This window comes from Vicia villosa, linkage group LG5, assembly GCF_029867415.1.
Source record: "Vicia villosa cultivar HV-30 ecotype Madison, WI linkage group LG5, Vvil1.0, whole genome shotgun sequence".
Taxonomy (NCBI): Eukaryota; Viridiplantae; Streptophyta; class Magnoliopsida; order Fabales; family Fabaceae; genus Vicia; species Vicia villosa.
This window is the reverse complement of record NC_081184.1, coordinates 70045930-70065609: the sequence shown is the minus strand read 5'-3', so window position 1 is coordinate 70065609 and position 19680 is coordinate 70045930. Positions and strand designations below refer to the sequence as shown.

General features: G+C 35.7%; 2 protein-coding genes across 2 annotated transcripts; one reads left to right on the top strand and one right to left on the bottom strand.

The window, feature by feature from the left end:
- Positions 1–4872: 4872 nt before the first annotated feature.
- On the bottom strand, positions 4873–13235 carry LOC131601739 (uncharacterized). Its single transcript, XM_058873618.1, has 9 exons — positions 12692–13235; positions 12096–12143; positions 11905–11964; positions 8106–8189; positions 7868–7972; positions 6879–6992; positions 6693–6793; positions 5389–5500; positions 4873–5136 (listed from the first exon to the last, which is right to left on the bottom strand). Exons 1-9 carry the CDS (start codon positions 13142–13144, stop codon positions 5008–5010), a joined length of 1206 nt encoding a protein of 401 aa, XP_058729601.1. The 5' UTR covers positions 13145–13235; the 3' UTR covers positions 4873–5007.
- A 3003-nt stretch (positions 13236–16238) lies between these two features.
- On the top strand, positions 16239–17141 carry LOC131604810 (uncharacterized). Its single transcript, XM_058877225.1, has one exon. The coding sequence runs from the start codon at positions 16239–16241 to the stop codon at positions 17139–17141; it is 903 nt and encodes a 300-aa protein (XP_058733208.1).
- Positions 17142–19680: the final 2539 nt, after the last annotated feature.

Below are 19680 nucleotides of genomic sequence, written 5' to 3'. Positions count from 1 at the left end.
ATCAAAATCAAAGCTCACGAACTTCATCTTCAACCTCACAAACTCTTGTAATATTTAGTGAGTGTTAAGCTTAGAACTTAAGAGAAATATCACTGTGGTGATTATAGCTTTCTAAGAAGCAATTCAAAGTCTTGTAAACTTTATTTTACATTGATTGTAAAAGGTTCCTAGAGTGATCAGTTAGATCAGTAGACTCTAGAAGACTTAGAGGTTATCTAAGTGGTGATTTCCTAGAGTGATCAGGTTGTGATTAGTATACTCTATAAGACTTAGAGGTTATCTAAGTGGAAAACCATTGTAATCAGATTGATTAGTGGATTAAATCCTTAGTTGAGATAAATCACTCTAAGGGGGTGGACTGGAGTAGTTTCGTTAACAACGAACCAGGATAAAAATAATTGTGTTCATTGTTTTTATCTTAAGAGTTTTTAAAGTCACACTTATTCAACCCCCCCCCCCCTTTATAAGTGTTTTTCTATCCTTCAGTTATGAGTGGCATCCCAGAAGTATAAAGACACTACCAACATATATTGATTATACTCTAATCCAGTCTTCGATAACTCGTTCAAGTCGTTGATCCCTAATTCTTTCCAGAATTGAGCTTTCTTCGACTCAACTTTCTCTAACTAGGAATAATACGATTCAGGATCCTTTGCTAAAATAGACCTAAATACCTTAAGGGTATTGGTCATGTATTCTAATCTAATGGTTTCTTGAGCTATTGAAGCTCCCGTCGAAGACCCAGCCGAATCTTTCCTACATTCTCAATCAAAATAAGTTTACCCTTATCATCTAGTTTATTCTTACTAACTAGGGCCTAGTCTCATGGTAAGTTGGGAAGAACTCAGAATGCTAATGAGCATTAGGACTAGGAAGCGAACCCATAAATGCATGTGTTTCACCAGAAATTTCAAAGGGAATAATTACCTGAGAGGCATAAATCTTTATTTCTTCTAAGTAGGGAGGTTCTGGAACGTATTCTTGATTTCCAACCAACACAGGCTTCTCGATCTTTACGACTGGCTGAGAAGCTTCTCCAATTTGTGAATGTTTAAGTTCCTGGTCATTGGAAGCCGTTGATGATCAGGTTATGAAGAAAATAAAAATGGGTTTTTCAGAGGAAGAAAAGAGAAGCAGGTTTTTATGGAGAAAGCAAGAAGAAGAGCTTTAAAAGTGACAAAGATCACTATTTATAAGGACTGAAGTTAGGCTCTTCAATTTTCTAAAGATTTTATGTGTAAAATTAGTGGGGCACGTGTTCATAGATGATAGGATGTGTAAGCGGTTGCGCAGTTAATAGCCCCACTCCTATTTTTTAGGAGTAATGATTAGGCTTAATGGCGCATGTTTTGAGGAGACGTTTAAAAAGAAACGTCATAATTGTTGTGACAACGTGGCGGTTTATTAGAGTAAGACCGTTAAGGTCGAATTAGTATAAATAGGGATCTTAGTAGTAGGATATAAGGGTTTTATTTTGTACAAATCACTCAAAAAATTGCTCAAGTACCAAGTGAAAGAGAAAGAGTTTTCATTGAGAATGTACGTGTAACACCATTTGTACTTTTACATTATTCTCAGTTTTACAAAGTCAAGTCATTTATATACATTTCTTCTTCGAGTCATGCTCTTTACATTTATCATCAAAGCCTTTTAAATCTCTTATTCGAATTTTCATCTTTATATACTATATTGCCTTTACATTAATTACACATTCGAAATATCCTTTTAAAATATGAACTCAGTCATAAAAATCAGGAACTTTTAGACACATGTCCTAGGATCAATCTAGTTGATCCTGCGAGTTACCAAAATACATTTAATAATTTGGAAGACTAGCAGTTGTTTACCAGAAATCACTGTAAACAGAAGCATCCTCATGATCATCCCGAGGTCTCAGTGATGGAGTAGTAGACGTAGAAGGCCCGGATGGAGCGGGTGATGTAGTGGGCTCGGATGGAGCGGGTGATGGAGTGGGCCTAGCTGAAGCTGGAGATGGAATGGGCCCGGCTGAAGCGGGTGATGGAGTGGGCCTAGCTAAAGCTGGAGATGGAATGGCTCGGCTAAAGCTAAAGCGGGTGTGTCAGATGTAGAAGGTGCGTCAGGTAGAACCGCAACTCCATCGGTCACCTGAGATACTGTACGCAACCCCCGTTCTCGCCGAACAGATGCGTGTTATGCTGTCATCTAGAGGTGTCAATTTAAAGGGCTAGGGCCTAATATTTAAGGCCCTAAAAATATAAAGGGCCTAAATTTTTAAATGTAAATGAGCCCCAAAATGAATGGGGCCTTAAAATAAAGGCCCCTAAATTTGAAGTAAGGCCTCAAGGCCCAACCTTTTTCACAAAATATTTTTCACCAAAAATTAACTTTTTAATTTTTCATTAAAAAAATATTTTTTATTTTTTTTTATAATCGATTTTTTTTTATTTTCACAAAATTTAAATTTTCTATATTTTCGAAAAAAATTGTTTTTTTACCGGAAAATCGACTTGTATTTTCGTAAAAAAATCGGGATTTTGCCGAAAAGGTCAACTTTTGTATTTTTAACGAAAAATCGATTTTTTTTTAGAAAAATTTGATTTTTTATATTTTCAAAAAAATCGGTTTTTTTCGGAAAAATCGTTTTTTTAAATTTTCGAAAAAAAAATGTTTTTTTGTCGGAAAATCGACTTCTTGTATTTTCGACAAAAATCGAATTTTTCCGAAAAAGTCGACTTTTTATATTTTGGACAAAAAATCGATTTTTTTTCGAAAAAGTCGACTTTTTCTTTTTTGAAAAAAATCGATTTTTCGATTAAAAAATCTTTTTTCGAAAAAAACATCTTTTTGTATTTTCGAAAAAAAATCGATTTTTTTCCGGAAAAAGTTGACTTTTTTATTTTTGAAAATAAAATGGTTATTTTTTCCGAAAAAGTCAATTTTTATGTTTTCGACAAAAAATCCATTTTTTCCTAAAAATATCTATTTCAAACAAATTATAATTTGGGGCCCTTACTTAGGCCCCATAAAAAATAAAAATATAAGGGGGCTTTGAAATATAGGGCCAAAAAATTATTTATATTGTAGAGGGCCTAAAAAAGAAGGGCCTTATAGCGGCCTATTTGTTAGGGCTTTACAATTTTGGGTTTTTTTGACCCCTCTACTGTCATCTCATGAATGTCCCTATCCGAACCGTGAGTTATGATGTCTGCATTATGATACAAAAAAGATCGAGATAGAAACTGCGGATTTATAAATAAACATAAAAATAAAAACAGGATATTTGCTGCTAGACATCCTCATGACAGATTTGATCCTAGACATGTTTTAGTCAGGTTTCTATTTTCAAAATGGAAGAAAAACTGTGCGCTCGAAGTTGTTCAAAAACTAATTTGCTGCTACAGCATGCAATACCACTTTCATCTGAATTTGTTTTAATACCATTAAGAATAACAAGGAAATATAAGCTGTTATTTTTACATGATCAGGGGCCAAAAAGACAATTAGCTTTTTGTACATGTAGTGCTGGAAATAGTTTTAAGCTTTGTTTTTAAATAAACTTTTAACAGAGTGAATTTTCTATTTGAAATCAGTTGCAAATAGTACATTTAGTTTCTACCCATTTGCTTGACTTGTAAAGGTGAAATGAGTTTAATTAGTAGCAATAAATCATTATTAAGTGGCTCAAAAACAGGATGAAGAAGTGACCACCATATTGGTGACATGAGTTTTTAATTGGTCAAATTTTTAGACCGGTTTGTGACCTGAGTACCCTTACTAGCTCCTATACATGTTAACACTTGTTCTTTTAGAGTGTGTTGAATGTTTGGAGGGAGAGACTTTGAAAAGAAAAAAAAAAGATTGAGTCGAAAGAATTGAAGAATTTTAATTGGGAGGGTTTTAGAGGGTTTGCTTTTATTCATAACACCAAAAGTTCTCTAATTGGAGATACTCAAAATTTGTATAGAATGAGAGTTTTGAAGGGTTTTGGAGAGCTTATATAAGTTTTTCAAATTTTTTTTTTTTGTTGTTATAGTATTTGAAAAATTAAAAATATAGTAATGACAAACACTCTTTAATTATTCTATACAAAAACTTTCAAAAATATTAAATATATTCTTATAATTTATTTAAAAATTTATTTTCAGAAGCCTTATCTTCCTCTTCCTTCTAAACTTGCAAACAAAGCCTAAAAGAAATGGAAAGATTTCAATTCGAATAATCTATTTGTATCTGTTGACAAACTAATATGATGTAAATGAACTCAAGTGTTAGATTCATTTGTCAAAATTAATTGATGTCTAGGATGTATTGCCTCTTACGTGTAGTTGAATAAGTAGAGTCTCTAGGATGTGTTGTTTGTGCAATGTCACTATATATTAATATGTGATATATGTTGGAAGATATGATAAATATGTTCAAAAGCAAACCTTGCTTCTTATGTGTACTTGAATAAGTAGTGTCTTATGATATGTTGTTTGTACTTCGTCAATCTAGGTTAAGTGACGTATGCTAAAGATATGTGATAAATATTTTGAGTAAGTAATATAATCCAAATGATTGATGATAAAGATTGATAAATAATAAAATAAAATTGTGTAATTCGAACCTTTGTGATGTCCATTATATATGCTTTATAAGCATTGTTTTACAGACCAACCCTTTCAAATATGCTACGGTATAAAAATCGTTTTGAAGTTCTCACAATATTAAGAATTAAGAAGTTCTTACATTTTTTGTTATGACTTAGTCTATAGCCTGTTTTTTATATATGCAACATAGCATACAACCAAATATTTGGTTCTATCCTATTTTAATATGAAAACGCTACCAATGTTAATTTGAATGGGAATGGGTTTAGAGGAAAGGGACAGCAATGCTTAATGCAAAAAATTAAAAAATTAAAATGGATTAAATGACTTTTGCACCAACTTTATTGTTGATGGTATAACTTGACTCAACATGTATATATTTCAATTCATATAACAAACGTTCCTGCCAATGACAATTATGACAATGTCTCTAGACTCATTTCTTGCATGAAAGATATATGCCCGATATTATGGCCACCCCAGCCACGCCAACACCGACAGTTGTTAAGACTCTCATAGCAGAGATAGCCGGTTTGGGAGATGGAACTGTCAGGAGATCCTTCATCTGATAATAGCGAGGAAAATTGGGGTCAGAAAATCTGTCATGGCTAATACAATAATGGTATTACAATTTTGAAGAGATAGAAATCATAAATCATGTGTCTGTGTGTTAGAATTGGTAAAAAAGGAGTATCCAACGAATGCTTTCTGTGCTGAAAATACTTAGAAACTCCAGAGTATCTACTTTGACGTGCACACAGGATAAGCTCTAGCATTTATTCAGATTATATACAAAAGTAACTGAATATTCACATACCACAACAGGTTGCTTCCAGTTCTTCTTTATTCCTTGAAGATGCCCCTTTCCAACAACAGCAACCACTGATCTACTCTCATTTGCCACTTTTAATAATGTGGAGGACATGTACCTGGATATAAGCAATATAAGTTTAATCATACAATATATAAGACACGACATAAATACATAATCTTATTGTACACAACTTCTAGATAAAGCAGAGGTCAGTTGAACTAATGCAGTCACCCTCAATTCTAGATACAATGGAGGTCAGTTGAAAGAGTTATCGATCCCGGGGAATAGTAGCGCTGTCCCGGGAAAGCGGCACAGCACGGAGCCCAGCTGCTATGAGAAAGCAGGTCGCATCTCAGTTTTGACCCGCTATCCAGTTTGACGCCAAAATACCCTATTTACCCTTAAAAAAATAATATTGGAGGTCCCTTTTGTGTCATTTTGCAGTGTACTGTAGCCCTACCCTCAAAATCGTCATCATTCTGATTCTTCACTCCTTCGCTTTCGCCATTGCTGCTGCCGCATTCAAATCCTCCCCTTCTAGCGCCACCAGCTGCAAAGCCCCCTCCGTTCAGGTTGGTCTATTCATTGCTCTGATCTTCTTTTCTCACCATCCTCTGTTCTTATTTTCTTTTCTCACCGCCATCTGTTTTTTTTTTCTCAACATCTTCTTTTATGTTTAGATTCAATGGACTCTGTTTTTCTTAGTAATAATAAGTTCTTTTCATTTGTTCTTCTGTTCACATTGGCCCGTTTTTTATTAAGTAATAGTAAGTTCATTACTTATTATGTTTTATAGTTATTTTTCATATAATTAGTCCAAAAAATAGTCAAATATCGGTTATAACGCTATCCGCTATCTCATTTTTAGGGTTGTCCGTTCCGCTCTGCTATCTGGGATTGATAACTCTGGTTAAACTAATCTAGCCACCTTCACTAATATACTGTTAATAGCATCAATGAAGAAACTGTTTCATCTAGACTCCAGAATGCTAGTGCACTAGTTAAAAGGCATAACTGGATGATATCGATCCCCCAAAAAAAACTTAACAGTATGATCAATTCAATTTCAAATGTATTTCCATATCCTAAGCTCTTAAACAAATCAGGCACTTGGTAAAAAGTCCATACTTCCAAGAAATTTGAATTCAGACCTTCATGTTTGGTTAGAATATGCAGAAAATGCCATTACCAAAACCATGTCTAAGATGCTCTTCAAGAACCCCTCATTTAAGAATAAAGGAAGTGGACAACAGGCGACCGACACAATAAATGAATCTTTAAACTGAATTAAGTGCAATAGAGCTTACTGATCTCGTTCATGGACAAGGGTCTCCATTAAAGTTGGAAACTCCTTACTCATTTCTTGAATAACAAGAGTTAGCATGTCGCTGTCATCCATTTCCTTTAGCTGAAGAAGCAAAGCAAAGTGATTTTAGGATATAAACCTGTATAATTCACACTTATCACTGGTGCATGAAAATCGTGAAATATACCATCTTATTAAGATCATCAGAGCTGGGTAAAAAAACTGCTTGGAAAAGTAAAGAGTACACCAATTTTGTCTTGTACCAAAGTGGCATCTTACTCCATGTTCTCTTTAATGTAATCTGTTTCAATCCAAATCAAAACCCATTAATACAGTAACGGGAAACTTCTAAAACATAATCATACAATCAAACCAAGTTGAAAACACTTTGATAAAACTGCAGATACTGAAAAAAATATGTAAACAAATTAGGGTGCATTTAGAGAAGTTTAGAGAAAAACATAAATGTAGTATTATGAATTATGATGTAGCTTTTTTGAACAGTATTTTTTAGAGGATATATTACTTTTAACTTCTATTAAAAACACAAGTATTTTGTTTTCAATTTTTACCTTCCATTACCTATGCATTACTATAGTACATACCAATATTTTTCCAACAGCTATAGAAAAAATTAAGTGTAATATTGTAAGAATTGAATATTTTCAATTTCAAGAAAGCATTCTAAGTAGATTCAGAAATTGAGGAAAAAGACGTAAATTTATGTTGTAGGGTTGAAGTGTTACAGAGTAGGCCTATGCAATAGTATTACAAACTAACAAAACGATAGGCTAGGCGATATGGCGCTCATGGTTCTAGTCACTATAACAGCCTTTTTGCTTACAGCAGTGATGAGACAGCTTACACAATGGATCTACTCTCTACAAATCCCATAATGGTGTTAGTATAATGCACTACGCCGCTTATTATTGAATATAAAGTGTATACTAGTACAGAAATAGCACAAAGGAGATATGGAAAAAATTTACAGCAGAGAGCAAGAAAAAAGAAGTGATGCAGCATTCCTTGTATTGTACTACTATTATACTAGCATTACTAATTAATGAGTTAATAAAATATCAAGAGTTAAAAACATGTGAAGAATGGATAGTTCATTACATTATATATATATGCAATATCAGTGGCTTTTCTGTAAAAAAAAAAAAACTATCCAACCTGTACAGGGCGGTCGCCGAGAATCACCCTACCACCATACTTGATTGCTTCTTCATATGCCACACGAAACTCAGAGCCAGGAAAGACCTCAAGCTTACTGGCAACCTGTCAGAAATTGAAGGACAGAAAAGGCACAGTACATTAGAAATAAAGCATTCTTGAAAAAGAAGAAACGAAAGACTATTAGTTGAAAAGGTATTCAGGATGGTAAATATGGTTGTCAAACATAGAAACATGCCTTGGCTAGGAACCAGCCATAGATTACTCCAAACATATTTTGTTTTTTCTTCAAACTTTCAATCATTTCTCCCATAGTAGGTACCTGGATGAAAATAGATAAATAAATCACGACCAACATAATGATGAAAATTAAGAAAATTGATAATGCTATAGTTAAACAATATTTTATAGACCACTAAAACCATGCCATTTATAATTTTCTTACTCAAAGAATGGATGATTTTTTTCACCTCCTTTATGCACGAGGAAAAATAAAATACACATAAAAAGCAAGCTTAAACATTTAAAACATCAAGTTAGCAAATATATATTATTAAATAACAAAAATGTAAAATAAAATGAGGATGTTCCTCCTTTAGTCAGCGCAACACCAGAAAACAATACAAATATTAGGAAATCAGATACTTGACCATTTAAGTAATCCTGCCATTTCAAGAAAAAAATACCTAATCCTGCACTCATCTAATGCAGAACTGAAGCACGTTGAGATTCTCTAACAGTAAAATACTTTCAACAGAAAGTGATAAAATAATAGGAACAAAGATAATGATGGGAATCCGAAATTCAAAATCAGAAATCAAGTAAGCAGGAGAAAAAACAATGGAAAATGCAATGTATTTGATTGACGAAAAAAAAATTTGTAGAAGGAAAAAAATTCCTAACAGACCCAGAGCTAAGCCCTCGGAGAAGAGACAATTCTCTCTGTCCAAACCAATATGATTCCTAACTGAATAATTCTCAATCCTTCTCTCTTGCTATCCCTATCCTTTATATAACTATCATTCCCTCTAACCAACTAGCCACATCAATCAATATAACCCATTCCTCTATTTGAGACATTTGTTGGGCTTAGCCCAAACCAAGTACCAAACAATACCCGCCCCTTGAAAAACAGCCTTGACCTCAAGGTTGAGATATGCATCCATTGCTGCCAAATCTTTCTTCTGCACAAAAACTTGCATCTGTCAAATACAAAGTTGAGCAACTGAAAAATAAGCAAACCACTCCAGCAGTAGTCACAAGTTGTAGCAGCCATAGGAGAATAGAGTTCTCCTGGATCCCATTGCCTGATCAACATTGAGTAATCCAATGACATTATCTTCTCATGACCTGGTGATCCCTCAAATATTGTAGAAAAATTATGGCTTGTCATACTACTTGGACTCACTTCAACAACTAAATTCATACTACCTTCCATGGTCTTTCCTGTTTGAGCATGTATCTCCACACATAGAAACTCTTGAGGGATTTTTTTGGTGACAGCATTAAAACAGGCATCATATATTGCATTCACCGCCTTCTTGAGTGACTTAGTTGCCGAATCTAATGGCCCCCATGCCAAACTTTCAGTTTTCTCTACAGTTTTATTAAAAATAGGTCTCATGACAAAATTCTGTAAACAAATGGGAAGACTTCTGAATTTTTACATACTACACACACAAACTTGTTTGGATCCAAACTCATCATCCAATAGTTTTGACCTGGCTTCTTCTGTTTAGTAGCGCTGAACTTTGGTGTTTTTAATGTGGCACATAAATGTTCCATTTTGAAGGAAGAATTTAGTTGGGCCATGGAACCAAAGGTATGAGATAAATGGGGTAGAAAATAAAAGTGCTTGGGACGTGCATGAAAACTTTGAACAAACTTTGATGCTCTCATCATGTGATGTAGACAATAGGTGGGAAGGGGTTAACCAATTAAATTGAAGCACACATATTGCACTTATTATATAATAACAAGGCTTAACTTGCACCTCACATTTTAGTATCATCTCTAAAGTGTGAGAGGACTACTTTTGTGATAAGTGAAAGACAGCTGGGTCATTAATTGATTGTCTAGAAATTTGGAAAGTGGGTAATAGTTGATTGCTCCATTCTGCCCCTTCATCTTCCTGAAGGTCCCAAACAGCAACAACAACCACTGATCGGCGAGGCGTGCACATGCTCAACTAGCATGGAATTCTTCCTTGCCGCAAAGAAGTTAGTTGTCGGAGACTGTGGAGGATTCACACCTCCTGAACCTGTGTATGGTGGTTGTAGTGGTGGTGGGATCATGGCCGGACCTCCCAGAACTTGCTTTTCGGATGTGGACACATGCGAGTTCAATCTATTACCACAACACATACACCCGTGTCCGGCGGTTCTATAGGTGATGAGGGAGCCACCAGAATCTGAGCAATTCTATTCTTTCGATTTGTCACATAGACGATGTGCTTGATTTCCACCACCACCGCAAAGAGAGCGGCGTCTGCGGGCTCAGGCGGTGGTTTGAGAACAACCGCCTTCTCTTTCCTTCCTTGCAGATCGGAACTCGAAGAGATCCATGTATGTGAATCCACGTTTGGCGATTCCGGTGAGGGGCGGAGTTTGACGAAAACCGCTTGGATTATTTGAATCTCGTTTGCCACCACATGAAGGTCTGTGTCCGTGGCTCTGGCGACAAAGGTGGCTCAAAAACAAACACTTGCTCCTTTCTTCTTTGCATCTCATTCATTCTTCCGTCAAACATTGCTTTTGTTCCTCATTTTCGGTAATCCGTTTCTATCACTGGATCAACAATCTCTTTGGAGTCGGATTCTATTTTATATAACATTTTGCTTCTCATTCAACACTGATGTTCATCTCTTCTAACTTTGGCTCATAGTATATTTCTGAAGTTCATCTCCTCTAACTTTGGCTCATTGTATGTATCTGTCACCTATCACAGATTCGGCTTTGATTCTTGATTTTGCACCATTTGTGCTCCAAATTATCTAACCATAGCCATAGAAAATGAATTCCAATCAACGTCTAGATTCTTTTCACACCAGTATTAAAACTTCTTTTCACACCAGTATTAAAACCATAGCATCGCTCCTTCATCTTCCATGCTCAAAGAACTTATCAGCCACTGAGATCCAACCAACGGGATCTGTCCCCATAAAATCTGGTAATTCCCTCCTCATAGTCCAAACGTCCTCCATTGCTGGCTCTATGTGTAGTTATCTGCCAGTTTTCAGCGATTTCCGACATTTATCCAGAAATTTCCAGTAGTTATCTGGTAGTTTCAAGCAGTTATCCGACAGTTTCCAGTAGTTTTCGGCAGTTATCTGGAAGACATCCGGCAGATTTCGGTAGTTTCCAGCAGTTATCAGGAAGTTATCCGGCAGTTCAAAATCAGAAATTAAGTATGCAAGAGGAAAAACGGAAAATGTCATGTATTTGATTGACGAAGAAAATAAAATTGTAGAAGGAAAAGAATTCCAAACTATCCCAAATCCATGCTCTTCAGAGAAGAGGCAATTCTCTCTCTGCCCAAACCAATACAGTTCCTGAGTTCCTAACTGAATAATTCTCAATCTTTCACTCTTGCTATCCCTATCTTTTATATAACTATCATTCTCCTCTAACCAACTGGCCACATCAAAAAATATAACCTGTTCCACTATTTGAGACATTTGTTGGGCTTAGGCCCAAACCAAGTACCTAAGATTCTAGCTATAAACTATTTGACATATTTTTTCCAAAATATTTAAAATTTGAGTGCCCCGAATATATTACATGTTGGTATTCACTTTCGTGAAACAAAAGGGATTGAAAAAGCAAAAACCTGCTTGTCATATTTGGGTGATATCATAAATCACTTGTCATTCAAGTTAGTTTCAACCAAAATCAATTTTGGTCACCACACAACTTAACACACACAAAGAAGGTCCCAATTTTTTGCACGACCCACAGAAATTCACATTACAAAGAAAGTATCATATAGTGCATTGCCAACCTTGCTTATTGTAAAACACCAAGTTAAAAAGTAGAGACCTTAAGATTTTGAAGGGTAAGAATTGACACACGACTCGAGCACAATTCAAGGAAGACAGCCTGCAGAAAACATAGATCCACCATATTGTTTCATCATTAAAAATGTACAAAGAAAAGAAAGGGAAACTGCATGAAATAAAAATCAGGCAGCTCAGCCTAGAGTTTAATGGAGTTCAAAAGAAAAACAACACCTCTGGTTTCAGTAAACTGACAATAGCTTGAACTTCTTTGCTTGATTCCTGCAACAAAGTTCAACATAAATGTTAAGTTTACCTCAATCGGTCCACCCCAATTCAACTGTGAAGAATTCAATTGAGACCACAACCCCCAACGCATGTCTGCATTTTGCAGCAGTATCAAGGTTTGCAACCTTGTGTATCACCCACACCTTTGAAAAAGGTGTGTCCAAGTCTAAAACCGACACCGACACTTCTACTTACGTTTAATTCATTCATATTTTTTCAAATTTCTACCAATTTGCGTCAGTATCGGTGGCATGTTTGTGTTTCTGGTGTTTGTGCTTCATAGTTTGCAACTTAACAGCAGCTAACACCGCATTTCGCATTTTAGAACCATGCATTTTAAATAAAAAAGACAATTTTAATTGAAATGAATGAATGAATAAAAACACAATACCTATTAAAATTGAAATGAATGAACATAAACAAAATACATGATGAAATAAAGAAGAGAAAAAACCCTAATTCTTGGTTATGAATATATACAGTGAAAACTCACAATGCAACTAAAATTAAAAAATTGCACCAAAACCAAAACAACAAATTACCTCCGAGACATGAGCGGTGCCGACCAAGTAAACATCACAAACACCGCCCTCAGCGGAGGACTCACACGACAACATGATCACATTTCTTGAGAGCTCCTCCGGGAGCGCAACCGGGGTGCGATCTACATCCACCGAGGCTTCTTCAGGAGCAGACGAAGCTGCATCGACGGCATCAGAGGAATGATCAATTCGAACCATGCTATCAGACAAGCTCTCCATTTTCAGATCGTGGATGTGGACGAATTCTTCTCCCTCGACAGCGGGAGTGTGGGATTCCGGTGGCTGTGCATCCATTGCCGGCGAGTGTTTTCGGCGGAGTTTGAGATCGGTTGTGGTTGAGAATTGGGGTAAGGTGACGGTTTGGGGAAGGGTGGTTGTTCTGAAGGATGATTTGGAGCGTTGAATGAAAGGAGCGAGTCGAACGAGTTGAGTACGAGTGACCAGGTGAGTCATAAGCAAACGAAAACTGATTTTTGGTTTGTTTCTCACTCAAAGTGATAAAGTAAAAGTGGGTACGAATGGGAGTTATTCTAAAATAGTGTACTTTTTTGGAGTTCTAATCTAAAATTATTACAATATTGTCTTAATATACAACAAATAAGCTCTCCTAGTTTAATAAATAAATAATAAAAAAAATTAGATTTATAAATTATTGGGTTAAATATGTTTTTGTTCTCTATCTATAAATAATAAATAATGTCAATTTCGTTTTTAGACTCTAGAATTTTTTTTTTCAAACAATAGTTCTTTTAAAATTTTTCGTCCACACTTTGGTCTCAGTTGTCTATTTAGTCTAACAGAGGCTGACGTGGCATGCCACGTCATTTAAAGTCAACATGTAACGCCAGGAAATTCGATTATTCGCTTAATTTAGACGTTTGGAGTGTTTATGGAATTTTTCGCGTTTCGGGACGATTTAGTCGGTATTAGTTAGGGATAGCGGATCGATAATTAATCGATATTTTTAACATTTTTAGTATTAGAAATATTATTAGAGTGTCAGTTGTTATTTTGAGAATTTCGTTGTTGATTTAAGTTGTTGAAAGATGTTATGATTTCTCGCAGTTTAAGTTGAGTTGTTTTCCGCTACAGTTACTTAATTAAAGTTGAATTATTGAAGACTAAATAATTGCTTGAAGTTCTTCCAAATTTTATGTGCTATGTATCCGTTATAATTGAGTTATTTTAAACGTTGGTTTAAATGTTGAAGGTAATACCTCAAGTTAAATCGAATTTTTTTGGCACTTTGATTTTAATATAAACGTTGGGTAGATTTGGGGTGTTACATTAGTGGTATCAGAGCAGGTCGGTCCGTCCGACCAGTTGTCGAGTCGTAGTTAGTTAACAATCGAGTATTGTTAATTACTTTATCTGACTGTTGTTTATGTTGTAGTGCTTAGTTGAGATGGCTGGTAGAAACGATGTCGCGATTGCTGCTGCTTTGGAGGCTATGGCTCAGGCCTTGGCGAATCAACCGAATGCTGATGAGAATGCTGGATCTCGCAGTTTGGCAACCTTCCAGAGGGATAATCTGTTGGTCTTCAAAGGCAAGCATTGTAACACCCCACTTTCCCATTTTATAAAAATACGGTAAAATAATAAAAATTTATCAGAGTTAAACAAAAGTGGAATGTCACGTCATTTCAAGCCAAACAGAATATGAAGTCTCAATTACTTCATCTATTCATTTCTCATTAATCAATAAAAACAGCGGAAATATTATTTTATTTGAAAATAATCACGGCACAATTGCCAACTTATTCCAAAACTCCACACAGAATCGTGGTCCTCAAATATTTGAATTGAAACCAGATACGTAACAAAATTCAATTAAAAATAATAAATAAAATAATCCCCAAAAACATCCCGTGTTACGTATCAGAGCGACTCGAACTAACAACACGGAAGACTTCCATAATGCTATCCTGGACTTCCACTGCTATTCTTGAGTACCTGCCCATTTCCCATGGTAGGGGAAATATCAGCAGAAAGGGTGAGTACTCACATACCATTACAAAAGATATAGGAACAGATATAATAACATAATTCACAGGTCGTGGTTCATGTTCACATAACATCACACTGCATATACAAACTTCATTTATTCAAACATTCATCACATTATAAATTAACGCATCATTCACAATATCATAAACAAGTCATCACAGATCCATTCATTTATGCAACTCCACAATGCACATATCACGACACACATGTCCCTCCCAATCACAACTCAACAAACATATAATAATAATAATGACAATGCAATGTGACTCAATGACATGACACAATGCATGTGGTACCAAAACATCGTGGTTCATGACCACAGTTCCCGTCAGAACTCTCGACCCCTTTTTCATGGTCCAGTGTGACTCCTATTTCATGATCACACCCACGACCCCTATTTCATGGTCAAGTACGATCCCTATTTCATGACCGCACCAATTCATGGTCCATTCAATCGAACCCGATTCCTAACAGAATCCGGATAATTCGCATACACTCCACTGAGCAACGAATTATCTCCACCACGACTCCACAATTGAGTCCGGACCTACTAGGCATCTACCATAGATTTTTACCTAGCAGTCTCAATGCTATGTTATGCAATGCACAATCAACACAATATGCATAATCACAAATAACAACATGCATATCCCACGATCCTCTTGATCACACGTAAGCCACACACTAACTGGAATTCACAAAGAATTACCACAACACAATATGCACATTCATAATAGATAATATGCATATCACACGATCCTCCTGATCACACGTAAGCCACACACTTACCGTAATTCACAAAGAATTACCACAATACAATATGCACATTCATAATAGATAATATGCATTCAACAACAACATACAACAACTACCAATTCATATGACTATCATACAGTCACTACATCATACCATAACTGTCCAACACATCACACATACATGTCAAAACCTGCAGCAATCACAATCCACAAAATTGTGATTGGTGTTATAGCATGGAAACCCCCTTACCTCAAAATTGCTCAAAAAATCCTGCGGAGATTGATTCTTGAAATTGCCCTAGTTCTCCCTTGATCTTCCTCTCTAGCTTGTTCTTCTTCCTCTTCTCACTTCTACGATGTTTTCACTTTTCTACGTAACTCTCCCTTTTCTCAACTTCTAATTCTCTTTTATTCCAATACTAACCCTTAGACCTCTAATACCTAATTCCAACCTTACCATTCCCTAATTAAATAATTATTTAATAAATCACTAAATAATATTCATTCTATTATTCTATTAATAAAAATAACAACATTAATAATAATAATAATAATAATAATATTAATAATAATAAGCATAAAAATAATAATAACAATAATAATAATAATAATAAAGGTAGTAATTATAATAATAAAAATAAAACTATTATTACTTATATCACATAATTACTACCGACATTTCGAGTCTACCCGTCTCACTATGGACTCCACACCTACACGCTCAACCACACACCCTTAACAAGGCCAAACAATTAAAATAACACACGACAATTAAATAATTAAAAATGGGGTGTTACAAGCATGACCCTGATGGCGGGTTGGAATGGTTGAAGGAGATTGAGAGAATCTTCCGCGTGATGGACTGCACTCAGGCGCAGAAGGTTCGGTACGGAAATCATATGCTGGCAGTCGAAACTGATGACTGGTGGCTAGAAACTCGCCAGAGATTGGAAGTTGCTGGTGAAGAGATCACTTGGGTTGTGTTCCGCAGAGAGTTTTTGAGGAAGTATTATCCTGAAGATGTTCGGGGTAAGAAGGAGATTGAGTTCCTTGAACTGAAACAGGGGAATATGTCAGTGATAGAGTATGCTGCAAAGTTCACTGAGTCGGCTAAGTTTTACCCGTATTATGATGGAGCAGGTGCTGAGTTTTCGAAGTGCATCAAGTTTGAGAACGGATTGCGCTCTGAAATCAAGAAAGTTGTTGGGTATCAAAAGATTCGCATCTTTCCTAATTTGGTTGATAGTTGTAGGATTTATGAAGAAGATCATAATGCACATTACAAAATTGTCAAAGATAAGAGAGGCAAGCAGAACCGTAGCACACCTTATGATGCTCCAGTTGGAAAGAGTAGAGCAGATGTGGCTGACGGCCAGAGAACTAGTGGGGGAGAAACTCCTGTCAGTGTCGTTTGTTTGAATTGCGGGAAACCTGGTCATAAGAGTAATGCGTGCAACCTTGAAGTGAAGAAATGTTTTCGTTGTGGTAAGATGGGACATGCTATGTCAGATTGCAAACATAAGGAAATGGTTTGTTTTAACTGCGGTGAAGAAGGACACATTGGGAGTCAGTGCCCGAAACCAAAGAAGACTCGATCTGGTGGAAAAGTGTTCGCGTTGGCGGGAAGTCAGACTGATTGTGAGGACGAGCGCGTTGGAGGTAATGTTTCGTTAGTAATACTCCTTTAATAGCTACGTTTGATGCTTGTGTTATCCGTTGCTTGGGTTGTTGTTATTAGTATAAAATGTTCTCGTGGGTAAGGAATTAGTATGGTTGAGTTGTTGAAGAGTAGTGACCAAAGAGTAGTAAAAACGAGAATTTGGGATCGGAGAAGTGAAGTGTGGAAGCAAAGTTAAGTATGGTGATGTCGTATAGATTTTCGAGGTCGAAAATATTCTAAGTGGGGGAGAGTTGTAACGCTCAGAAATTCGATTATTCACTTAATTTAGACGTTTGGAGTGTTTATGGAATTTTTCGTGTTTTGGGACGATTTAGTCGGTATTAGTTAGGGATAGTGATCGATAATTAATCGATATTTTTAACATTTTTAGTATTAGAAATATTATTAGAGTGTCGGGTATTATTTTGGGAATTTTCTGAATAAATTAAGTTAGACCGTAAAATGAGAGTTAGCGAGTAAATTGAGAATTTTAATTAAATAAGTGAGTTGAGATTACGTGTGGCATTGGAAATAGAGGGGTATTAGTTGGTAAAACCCAAACTTGAGTTTAGAATCCCATTTAGTTTATTAGGTTTTGTTAAAGTGGTAGTAGTAGTTATCAAACAAACTAAAAAGAACCAACACAGTCACGTAGCAGAAGAGAAAAATAAGAACTAAGGGTTTGATGCTAGCAGTCGGGATTTTGAAGGTTGCAATGTTAGAGGTTGCAGTTTACCGATCGAATTTTCGAGCTCCGTTCAATCCAAAGGTAAGGGGTGAGGTTCGACTAATATAATCGATTGTATGATGGTTGTTATGTGGGATTTAGGGTTGTATAATTTTACTGCTAATTATGTGCTCATGTGTTGAATTTGTGATTTTCTGTGATTTTGTTGGCGTACCGGTTGATCTGAAATTTCAAAACGAAGTTGTTCCGTGGTGTTGTTATTTGTAATATGTTGTATTAAGTCTGTGATATATACAAATATGTAGGTGAATCGATGAACTTTATTGAACAAATTGGTTTTGAGCGTACCTGAATTGGGGAAGAAATAGAAGTGGGACGGGGGCCTCTAGGGAAGGGACGGTCGTCCCAGGCCAAGGAAAAAAAAAACAAAAACATGAAATGGGGACGGGTGTCCCTTGCTTGGGGACAGGTGTCTCATTTCATCCCTTTCATGAAATGGGGACGGGTGTCCCTTGCTTGGGGACGGGTGTCCCATTTCATCCCTTTCTCTCCTCATTGTGCGACGTGTGTGGCTTGAGAGTTAATTCATGGCACTTTTCTATTTTTAACTAGTATTGCTTAGACATATATATATATATATATATATATATATATATATATATATATATATATATATATATATATATATATAGGTGTACCTTAGAAGTGGATAATGGAATTAATTGCCCTTAGATAATAATAGTTAATAATAGCAGTAGCACACGAAGTTAATATTTTAACAGTAGTGGAACATGGTTAGCAGAAGAAAATTTGTAACAGTCAGTGGCAGAAAACTAAGTTATAGTAGCAGAAAAATAAAAGATAGCAAATACATGATCCATGACAGGTTAATCTCATAGCAGAAAATGATTAAGTAGCAATATTAAGATAGCAGTGTAGTAAGTAATAGCAGGAAAACCAGTCCCGAATCAGTCGACTTAGCCAGAATAAATGAAAAATTAATTAACCGGGATTAGATGAAAATCGTCAGGGAGGTTTGTGTATATATTTAGATAATGTTGGTTGGTTGTTTTGTTGAATATTATATCGATTGCGTGATTTTCAGGTACTATCGAAGTAAGATGATTTTGTCCCAAATTTGGACAAGTTTTGGTTGTAGGCTCAAATATCCAAAGTTGAAAATTGTTTAAGTTGTTGTTTTTGTTGTTGTTCTGATTTCATTATGATATTGTTGATTGAATGTCGTTCATTGTTGTCGCATAACATTGCATTGTTTAAGTTGGCCTGAATTGGCACCTGATTAAGTTGACCTTGATGGCACCCTGTTAAAGTTGTTGAAAATGCCTCGATAACCTGGCATATGATTAAGTTGGGAGTTGTACTCCGATGGATCCACATGCATTTGCATTAGTCGAGTTTCATGTTTAGTTGCATTTTGCTGACGTCGTTGTTATTGCTCTGTTGTTTGGTTGATGGTTGTATTGTAGTTGTTTCTGAATGTGGTGAATATTGTATGATTCTATGTCTAATGTATCAATTATCATACTCTTGCTTATACTTTTCGATATCTCACCCTTTCTTTGTTCTTCGCCGTTGCCTTTATATTGGTAACGTGCAAGTAACGAGGAGTAAAGATTTAGTAGCTATTGGGTGTCGTTGCTCTGATACGTAGCACTCGGGGGAAAACGAACGCTTGTTTTGATTTATGTTGTTGTTCATTTTAAAGTTGAATTCAGTTGTTATTTTGAGAATTTCGTTGTTGATTTAAGTTGTTGAAAGATGCTATGATTTCTCGCAGTTTAAGTTGAGTTGTTTTCCACTTCAGAAAACAACAAATTCCAACAACACTAGTACTTCTGCCCTCAGTAGCATACTAACA

Bases quoted from the DNA above. Each gene is read 5' to 3' on its own strand.
- LOC131601739 (XM_058873618.1), bottom strand. From the start codon at position 13,144: ATGACTCACCTGGTCACTCGTACTCAACTCGTTCGACTCGCTCCTTTC. The intron at 7,973-8,105 runs GCATGTTTCTAT...AATTTCTGACAG, and splicing joins ATGGCTGGTTCCTAGCCAAG to GTTGCCAGTAAGCTTGAGGT. The intron at 5,137-5,388 runs GTATGTGAATAT...CGCTATTATCAG, and splicing joins ACTGGAAGCAACCTGTTGTG to ATGAAGGATCTCCTGACAGT.
- LOC131604810 (XM_058877225.1), top strand. From the start codon at position 16,239: ATGGGGTGTTACAAGCATGACCCTGATGGCGGGTTGGAATGGTTGAAG.